Below are 9,766 nucleotides of genomic sequence, written 5' to 3'. Positions count from 1 at the left end.
ATGAAGCTGTGGAGCTTTCATTTTTTTCTATGGATATTCAATTTTCCAGTCGTTTAAGCTTAATCTGTGGCGCTTGGGTGGTCGGTCGCCTGGATGACTGATATGTCGCAGGGAATATATCTTGAGAAAAACACAACTGCTTTATTCCTTAGTTCAGAATGGAATCGTCTTTATTCACTCAATGTGTACTCTGATCGAGTCTTGCAATGTTACTGCGTTATGCGTGTTACTATGCAACAATGATAAAACTGGAGTAAAAATGCTGCTTGGGAATATTTTAAGGGATGTAACGCTTCTCCAATGTAACGTAGAGGGCTGAGCCTTACTTTTACCGATAAATTTGTATGGCGTGCGAGCCCTCGCGCACCCTCGCAAATCGCTGTCAATTGCATGGCGGGATAGCAGTTACAATTATAGCACCCCGAGAGCAGGTATAACAGAGGAAATTGTAGCATACTAAACACCTGAATTTTGTCATTTTATTTTTAATAATCCACAAAAATTTAGGTAAAGATCTTTTTGACAAACACTACCGCAAAAAAATAATCCATTGATAAAAATCAAAGATTATTTAAAATACCATAAGATTTCGTTCAGATGATATCATTCGCAACCCTCGCAATGTTTGACGGGATACTTAACACCGGAATTTCGACATTACATTTTGCAAAAATTCACAAAAATTGATAAAGAGATCTTTTCGACGAATAACACCGCAAAAAAGTAAATAATAAATAAAAACAAAGATTATTTAAAATACTATTAAATTTCGAGCAGATCATACTACTCGTAACCCTAAATTCATCTGTCCTTTTTGGCTAAACTTTTACTACTGCCGCGGTTTGCGATGGCGCTCTGTTCTTCGATCAGCTGTGCTACTTGACCCTGTATGACCCGCTACCTAATTGGCCCTGATTTCGATGATCTGATTATCGCACAATCTAATCGTGTTACCTCTTTTTGTGAATCTGGTACGCCATCTTACGGGTATTTCTTTCATCTACTTCACCACGCGAACAAACATAACGAAGAATCGGTGTTGACAGTGCAGCTTCGGCTAATGATTCCTTTCATCATCGAAACGCATTGCTTACCGGTGCAGCAACTGATGCAAGTTCATCGTTTGAAGGCTTCGTTCCAAATGTTGAGTCACGAGTATGGTTGTTTGTCACTCACATCGCACCGCACGTTACTGAAGAAGATATGACAACTTTTATTACCAATCGCCTTGAAAATAAAAATTGTATGGTAAAAAAAATACTTCCTCGTGATCGTGATCCTGCAACGCTTCGATTCATCTCCTTCAAGGTCAGTCTCCCAAATGCACTTAAGAATAAAGCACTTTCACCTGCAACTTGGCCCCGCGGTTTCGTATATGCCGAATTTGAGTTCCGTAATAAAAAATCAACGATTTTTTTACGCCACATACCCTATACAACTCACCAGTATGACTATGAGATCACAGATCGTCCCGAACACTCTCACACCCGAAGAGAACAACCCGAACACCGAACATCATACTGTTTCGCTCTCCGACACTCTCCCAACGATCACACACTCACAGCCTCCCCTGAGTGAACTTTCGATATATTATCAAAATGTGCGTGGGCTACGCACTAAAACAGCTGATTTATATGCAGCAAGTTATGAATCAGAATATGACGTTATAGTTTTAACTGAAACATGGCTCGACGATGCTATTTCCTCGACGATGCTTTTTGACGACAACCGCTTCACAGTTTACCGTACCGATCGTTCCACTACTAATAGTACAAAGACAAGAGGAGGGGGAGTTCTTATTGCAGTCAAAAAAAAAAATGCCTCTAGCCCTTGCACTCCTCTTTCAAACATAACTGAGAGTCTGTGGATTCAATTGAGAACCCCTACGAATTCTCTTACGGCCAAGCTACACGTACCGGACGACATCGGACGATGCCATAAATCCGTTAACGCCAACTGTCAAATCTCATACAAAATCGGCCCGCTGTGATCCGACACGGCCCGGTACATGTAGTTTGAACAAAGTCCGCGCTCAGAATTGCTCAAATTGTATTTTCTTGCTTGAAAAAATATATATAAGTTTTTATTTTCTTTAAAATGTTTGGATTAATTTCGCGGTTTGAATATATAACTTTGTAAACAGCAAACATTGCAAATAGCCTGCCATCAGAACGTGCCGTGTTGATCTTCCGGAATTTTCTTTGTTGGTGGTGTTGGATTCCCGGTTGGAGAAATATGGATCTGCGGTATATTAGCGAATCTACAGCAATATTTTCTTGCCTGTATGGTTTGGTGCGAAGTCGCCCAAGTAGCACAATCTTGTTAAGAAACCGTTAAAAGTATGCCTAAAAGTATTACTTTTAGCTTTCCATACAGCAGTAATTCCAGGGCTTAAAACACTGCGTAACGCTCTCCTGGCTTCGTCAATGTTTCGTTAAAATTTAAAATTTAACCGGTATTTTTAACGAAAAGGATCAAAATTAACGAAAAAATCGACAAGGATGGCAATATGTTTCTTTCCGTTTTAGTCATCATGTATCTATTTCTTCGTTGAGCTATCGTTTTCATTTTTTTATGAATTAAATTAATGTAATTTGTATTTTTTATATTTATTATCCACCATATTGGTTGGATCCTACGGCGGGAAATTTGTCGCTATCGTCCCGCAAATGATCCGGCGCGGTGAAGACATCCCGATGGAACTGCTTAACTTCGGTGCGTAAACGAGGGCTACAGCGCGGGGCGTCACGGTGCGGCCTCATTGTACGCGGCATTTCCATGCTATCTGCTGATAAGGCCTGTGTCGTACTGGACGGCCAGTGTTTCACGATCTAGTGCACCTTGCTGTTTTCATACAACCGACTGAGATCCGTCTCCTGTCCGGATGGTTGTTGTTGTTACTGTCTCCGTAGGCGTCGTTCGATTTCAGTGCCCAAGCGGATGCCTTTTGCGGGAAGAATTCTTCTCGTGCACCATATTTACCGAGGTGCACCATCATTCCACAGCCGCCGCCACCAAACGCTTGCGTGCTCTTGCGCCGCAGGTTCATCAGTATCGCACTAGAGAGCGAGGCTATCCCGGTGGCTGTAGGCGGCCGTCGTACAGCTGTTGACCACCGTCGAGATTATGGAAATGTGGGACAAGGGGCGCATGTTTTGTTGCGGCTAGTGCAGTGCTGACGGTAGTGCACGACCGCGAGGCAGGAACAATATTGGACGGCGTCATTCTCTGTATTTGATGGAGCGGGCGGAACTCTACCACCGAGTTTAAATGCTGCGAGAAATATTAAAAATATAGTTAATGCGATGATAATGGTGATAAAGATACACTAACCTGTTGTACAAGCTTGATAATATACAAATTACAAGCTGTAAAATTTGCGGCTGCTTGCTTTTCTTGTCGCCTTTCATCACACACGAAGCTTGACGAACTTTTTGACATTATGAATGGCGGCGCAGCACATACAGTATGTCTCAAAAAGTATCTTCATCAAGAGCAAATTAATTAAATCAAATAATTTAATGATTTTAAATATAATATATTTTTAGTTTGGAAAATGGTATGCGATGTGTTAATACGTCGAAAATCTCCATCAAAATTAAACAAAATATTTTTTTCTATTTTCTTTTTAATTGTCATATCAAATGAAGATAAACTGAAATCAAATGTTAAACATGTGAATAAAATAATGAAATGTTTTGCAATTAAAATCAGAGTGCTTAATTAAATAAATATTAAAAATAAAATGGTTTTTAAACCCTGCTTAAACTACATAGAAACTACATAGTGTTGACAAAATTTGAATAACACTGTCAGTTATATTGGTCTGAGTCAAAAATAACAAGGTAACGGAACATGTCGTTATGCTGTAACGCAAGCAAATGTCATATTCCCTTAAGAAAATCTATTTGATTTTTAACGGCTTTAAGAAACTGTTAATAATCAAATAGAGTTTCTTAAGGCTACTTGGGCGTCGTCGCCGATGGTGGGTTCGACCAATGCTATATAAGCGCAACGAGGCCGGGAATCGTTTGTTGGCTGATATTGCCGAAGAAGCTGCCGATGAAACTATTATTCAGTTTTTGAGGATGACGGAGGAGGACTTTGAGTACATGTTACAAAAAATAACTCCAAAAATATGTAAACAGGATACCTACATGAGAAAGGCAATCACAGTACGTGAACGTCTGATTATCGGGTTAAGATTTATAGCGACTGGAGAAAATTTTAAAAGTTTGCAGTTTCTATTTCGTGTAAGTTAAGTTTAACAAAACATATCGACATAAAGCACAGTTTATTTAAATACATATTTTAGGTATCTCCGTCCACCATCCGAAAAATAGTGCCAGAAGTTTGTGATGCGTTGATTGAGGTACTTGCTGATTATGTAGCGGTAAGTAGTTAATACTTTGATTCACTATGCAAGGACCAATGTTCTGAATGTCTTCTTCTTTGACACTACACCCGTTGTCGGTCGAGGCCTTGATGTATCACTAGTGCGGGTTGGTTTGCAGTGACTTATTGATTCCCCCGCCATAGCAGGATATTCAGTCCTACTCATGGAGGCACGGTCCATTCGGTCATATATCCATATATCCACATATGTCCATATATGTCGACATGTTGTTAGAATGTCTTTAAACTAAAATGAAAAAAAAAACAAAAAATTACACGAATTTGGTTCTGAATTCAACAGGGCCACCTAGATAGTTTGTGCAGATGACGCTGCTTTTATATTTGTTTTTAACATAAATGTCCGTATCGAAATGCAGTACGTTTGCGTAACATAACCGTTGACCACGCTGTTTAGTTAAGTTACAACCAGCTGTAGGCTTTACGGTAAGCGGTCTAACGTCCTATCCATCGATGCCCCTCCCTCCTTATTCACTGGGAACAAGATCCCTCATTGCAGAGACACAGCTACTGCTATTCATTTTTATCATCGATTTCAAATCGTTCAATGACCTGCAAAATCTCATTTTGCATTTTTTCCAAATCCTCTTTTTTTCTACGTAGCATTCGTTCGGCTACCAAATCTAAAAACGCAGACACGGGTTCTCGCTCTTGCATTTTTTGATATGAACTCTCAAGATATTCTAGACAGCTCAAAATTTTTCCATCAACTCTAGCTTGTCTGGAAAGCCGTGGAGCATTTTGTGACGATGCGTTATTAGGTTGTTCTTCTTGTTCTTCGTTCATCGAAGTTTCCAGTTCCGAATGGACCCGTACTCCCTGGTCCGTTTCAGGTATGCCAGTTGTCGTGTTCGATCTTGACTGGACCGCTACTGCTTGATCTGTTGACGTTATCGGAACTGGCTGACCGCGCGATTCGTGTCCCGTCGACGTGTCATTTTGCGCCTGAACTTGTGTTCCAACTCCCGCGGACAGTGATGGTACAAGTTGGAACCGAGGTATCTGTCCTGAGAACGTGTTTGGTGCAGCCTGGCTAGTCGACATGACCGGTATTGGCTGAAATCGCAACGCTTGTCCCGATGTCGCGTTTGACATAATTTGGACACGCTGTCCTCGTACGATCGACGTTCCAGGCATAAGCTGGAAACGCGGTGTCTGGCCAGGGGACGTGCTTGGTATTCCTGGTGATCCCTTGTTCGTCGACGTGCTTGGTATATGCTGACCAAGCGATCCCTTGTTCTTCGACGTGCTTGGTACTGCTCCATCAAGATTCGTCACGCTAGACGACGGAGATAGCCGTGGTATTTTGGAAGGGATGCTTGTTGCTTCCAAATTTTGCCGGTGAACCAAACTTTTAGGTGGTCTTAACTGGAAAAAGAGAGATGTTGTTTGATATCACTATATTCTAAAAGCAGAAGAGTTAATTTGATATTTATATGTTTTTTTTTTATTACATTTTCTTTTTGTCGTAACGTCATATGCGATCTGTACAAGCTTTCGAAACTTATGTTCTATACCACGCAGTGGAATAATCAGTCCTTGCTACGAGGGGACTGATTGTATGCGGCTTGAATCCACATCGGGCGAGTGGTATAGTCGTGTGAGATGAAGACTGTACTACGGAACTGCCATTTTTACTACATAATACTATGAAATATTTAACTTGAATTTAATTGGCCAAAAAAAACTTGTATAACAAAGGTCAGCAGTAACGTAGTGTTTACTTTCTATGACTTTGGAGTACAGGCGATCCCCCAGATACACGATACCTCTTTGTGAGAAAACCTCACGAATGATCGTCTACGTTGTACAATTTGTTTTCTTTCGCGATATTTAATAAAATTTGTGCCGGTTATGAAAATAAATGCGACTCGTTCAACTGTTTGCTACTGCATATTAGATTGTCATGAGTTCATTACATAATTCATTTGTGAGTTCATTTCGTTATCCTTATTTATGCCTACCAGTTCATTTCTATCCTAATTCTAATTCAGTTCGAATTTCGAATTCGAACGAATAAATTTCAAATGTTATTCAATGTTCTCCATCACTCTTATATGCAGATTAAGAGATATGCGGTGTTCTTAATTTGACAATTCTTTGAACAAATTGTACTGATTTGACACATCCATTGTAAGTTGACAAATAATTTCCGTTTTGATCAAATGTTAAAAACTATTTCAAAAGGTTTGAAACTGTTATATTCAGTCTGAATCATATCAAATAATTAATAATGTGACTAAAACCGCCCCCTACTTACAAAATTGCACAATAAATAGTAATATTTTAGCTGGAAATCGTTTACGTTTAACCACATATTTATTTATCATTTCAGCTGCCAGAAACAACTGAAGAATGGTTAGCTGTGTCTCGCCGATTTGAGGAAAGGTGGCAATTTCCTCATGTTATTGGAGCGATTGACGGAAAACACGTGCGCATACACAAACCGAATTTTTCTGGTAGTTTATACTACAACTACAAACACTATTTTAGCATTGTGTTGATGGCTATTGTTGATGCTGATTATAATTTCTTATACGTTGATATTGGTGGAAAGGGAGGGGTTTCGGATGGTGGTATTTTTAGAAACTCCAAAATACAGGGTAAATTTGAAAGAAAGGAATTGAATATTCCTAAACCGAGCGTCCTACGAGTGCCGTACAGTGTACTAGTGCCATATATGATGTTAGGGGATAAAGCATTTGCTTTAACAGATTACTGTATGCGTCCTTTTGGAGGAAGATCGACTGTTGGCAGTGTTCAAAGCCTTTTCAATCAACGACTGTCCAGGGCACGTATCCCCGCAGAAATAGCCTTTGGAATTCTTTCTAGCAGGTGTAGAGTGCTGCACACCTCAATAAACTTGCAGCCTGAAAAGGCTAGTAAAGTTGTCATGGCTGCTGTATATCTCCACAATTTTATACGGAAAAGGAACAAAGCTAGATATGGGACATTTGAAGAACCATCATATCCGGCAAATGTTACTTCATCTACAAATAACTTGGATGGACTACAAAGCATCCCAATAAGACCTTCTGCACGCCTGGCAAACATACGTTTCCACCTGGCACACCATTTCAAAATGGGAAATTAATTTTTTTTTGAAGATTGGGCCATAGAGGAGTTATAGTTTTAATAGTGAAGAACTAAAGGCTAATGTATAATGTTTGTAAATCGAATTAAAAATATAAAAAAAAACAGATGAATAAAATTGAGTTTTTTCAATTGAAATATTTTATAGTTTCTCCATTAGCGTGTGATTCCGTCATCATGAAACATGTGATAAGCATGAAATTTTAGCATTTAAAATAGTGATATTTCAATTGATAGGGATTTTTTTATTATGTACAAAGGTTGTTAGGGTTAGGAGGAAAGACCCATTTCCCTATAACTTGGTGCAATATTTACAGTGATCTCAGGGATAAATCTGTAAATAACTAAGTTTTACAGTTGGTTAGTCGTTAATGCTTAATACTCGAGAACAGATTGTACTCTATCTTGAAATCGTACTCAAACTTCTCATGGTAATTTAGTTAGCTAATAAGCAAATAAATAGATACACTGGACGAACGAAACAGCTTAATCGAGTTTTCAATTCCAACCAATGATATGACCGCATTATTTCCCAAGAATATAGTGGAACGCCGTTTATCCGGGCTCAGTATACTCGACGTGTTATTCGAGTCAACATGTTATTCGATAATGAGTCTATGTTCATTTTTCATCATAAATTTTTAAAGTTTTTTTAACAGTGTAGTGCTAGTTAGTAAAACCTAGTCAGTTATTATTTACTTGAATTTGAATTTATCAATGAAAATATTTGAAACTAGAAATAAATGTTAGCGATTTTCGAATGACAATAATGTCTGATAAGCGTTGTTTTGAACATCCTCCTCAGCACGCAATGACACCTTTGAATTGAATTGTCATTTCTCAACCGCATGGATTCACGGACAACCGGATAAAAGGTATTCGGATAAACGGCGCTCCACAGTAGTTAGTTTTAATCAGAACTGATAAAAAGATATAAACAGACATAAACTATTCGCCCAAGCCGAATGCTCAAAACTCAACGAAATGACCTTCGTGTTTTGTTAAACACGACAAATGACAGGGTTTCGGTGTCGTGTCTCAACAATGCTTTATATACTTTGGTCATTCCAATTGAATACACGTTCACCATCACGCGCGCTTTTACACCACTATTCCAGAGCAAAATTATACATCCAGATTGTGCCACAAAAAAGAAAATAAATAATTAATTGCATTACCGTATCAATTGTGTCTCCAGCACTTAGATTTTCGTTGAGAAACTGCATCGCTTCGTACGCGAACCAATTTGGTCTAAATATTTCATTACAACCTAAAATAAAATGATATAGTAGCGTCATATAACGGTGCAGTGGATATATAGTAGTGTTACATACAAGGGTTATAAAAAACCGATGTTAGTGTCGAAACTAACCTGCTCCCGACTGGATACTATTGTTAACTTTTATTCGATTTTTTCTGTATGTAGACCGTAGATTTTGCCACTTCTCTTTGGCTAAAAGTACAAGAATGCTCAATTCACTGGCCACTTTCTGCCACACATTGTCTTGCTTTGCCACATCTTTATATTGAGGATCCCTTTTATTCCACAAAAGTGGACACGCTTCTATTTTGGATATAAATTGCAAAGTATCCTCCATCGTAAACAAATGCTGAAATAATGTAAAACAAAGTGTTAAAATAGCTTCTTTTATAACATGCTAGTCACTCTGCTAGCGGAGTGTTGCAATGTAAACACTGATTCTATGAATTTTTTGCATTTGCATGGCATTTAAGACATAGGAATACATCGTTGAATAAAAGGGAATCAAATACTTACTTCTCCCTTAGCGGTTTTATACGAATTTTTCGGTTTCGAATCCATTTTAAGAGAATCTGTAGTTTGGTTAATACACAATTCACTTGAGATATTAGTCTGATCAAGAAAATGAAACGACTATCAACAAAGAAAATATACAAACGTCAACCCAATGACATCGGATGACAGCGGGCGTCCGACGCGGCCCGGCCCGACTTGATTTGCTTGTCTGCGGTCCTAGGTTGCTCAATTTTTATGGCATCGTCCGATGTCGTCCGGTACGTGTAGCTTGGCCGTTATAGTTGGTGCTATATACCTTGCACCGGATCGTTGCAACGACACCCACACAATAAATGCTTTATGCTCCACTCTTCGGTGTGTGCGGGATAAATATACCGATGATACAATGATCCTTATGGGGGATTTCAATCAGTCTCAGCTCGTATGGAGCACATCCAATGAAAGTGTTGCAGTTTTAAATACATCGGAATCCCGGATTAATCC

The 9,766-nt window shown here is 39.0% G+C and overlaps 2 protein-coding genes across 2 annotated transcripts; both read right to left on the bottom strand.

Annotated features, from left to right (window-relative positions):
- Positions 1-2,632: 2,632 nt before the first annotated feature.
- On the bottom strand, positions 2,633-3,588 carry LOC125906930 (uncharacterized). Its single transcript, XM_049608033.1, has 2 exons — positions 3,334-3,588; positions 2,633-3,273 (listed from the first exon to the last, which is right to left on the bottom strand). The coding sequence occupies exons 1-2, from the start codon at positions 3,439-3,441 to the stop codon at positions 3,073-3,075; spliced, it is 309 nt and encodes a 102-aa protein (XP_049463990.1). The 5' UTR covers positions 3,442-3,588; the 3' UTR covers positions 2,633-3,072.
- Positions 3,589-4,277: 689 nt separating this feature from the next.
- LOC120956712 (uncharacterized) lies at positions 4,278-9,560 on the bottom strand. Its single transcript, XM_049608019.1, has 5 exons — positions 9,284-9,560; positions 8,879-9,116; positions 8,685-8,776; positions 4,703-5,781; positions 4,278-4,642 (listed from the first exon to the last, which is right to left on the bottom strand). The coding sequence occupies exons 1-4, from the start codon at positions 9,326-9,328 to the stop codon at positions 4,927-4,929; spliced, it is 1,230 nt and encodes a 409-aa protein (XP_049463976.1). The 5' UTR covers positions 9,329-9,560; the 3' UTR covers positions 4,278-4,642; positions 4,703-4,926.
- Between the last annotated feature and the right edge of the window lie 206 nt (positions 9,561-9,766).

This window comes from Anopheles coluzzii, chromosome 2, assembly GCF_943734685.1.
Source record: "Anopheles coluzzii chromosome 2, AcolN3, whole genome shotgun sequence".
NCBI lineage: Eukaryota > Metazoa > Arthropoda > Insecta > Diptera > Culicidae > Anopheles > Anopheles coluzzii.
Note: the sequence above shows the minus strand (reverse complement) of the source record. Positions and strands in the feature narration are given on the sequence as shown.

Bases quoted from the DNA above. Each gene is read 5' to 3' on its own strand.
- LOC125906930 (XM_049608033.1), bottom strand. From the start codon at position 3,441: ATGTCAAAAAGTTCGTCAAGCTTCGTGTGTGATGAAAGGCGACAAGAA. The intron at 3,274-3,333 runs GTTAGTGTATCT...TATTTCTCGCAG, and splicing joins TTATCAAGCTTGTACAACAG to CATTTAAACTCGGTGGTAGA.
- LOC120956712 (XM_049608019.1), bottom strand. From the start codon at position 9,328: ATGGATTCGAAACCGAAAAATTCGTATAAAACCGCTAAGGGAGAA. The intron at 8,777-8,878 runs GTTAGTTTCGAC...ATTTTATTTTAG, and splicing joins TAGTATCCAGTCGGGAGCAG to GTTGTAATGAAATATTTAGA. The intron at 5,782-8,684 runs GTAATGCAATTA...CTCTTTTTCCAG, and splicing joins CTGGAGACACAATTGATACG to TTAAGACCACCTAAAAGTTT.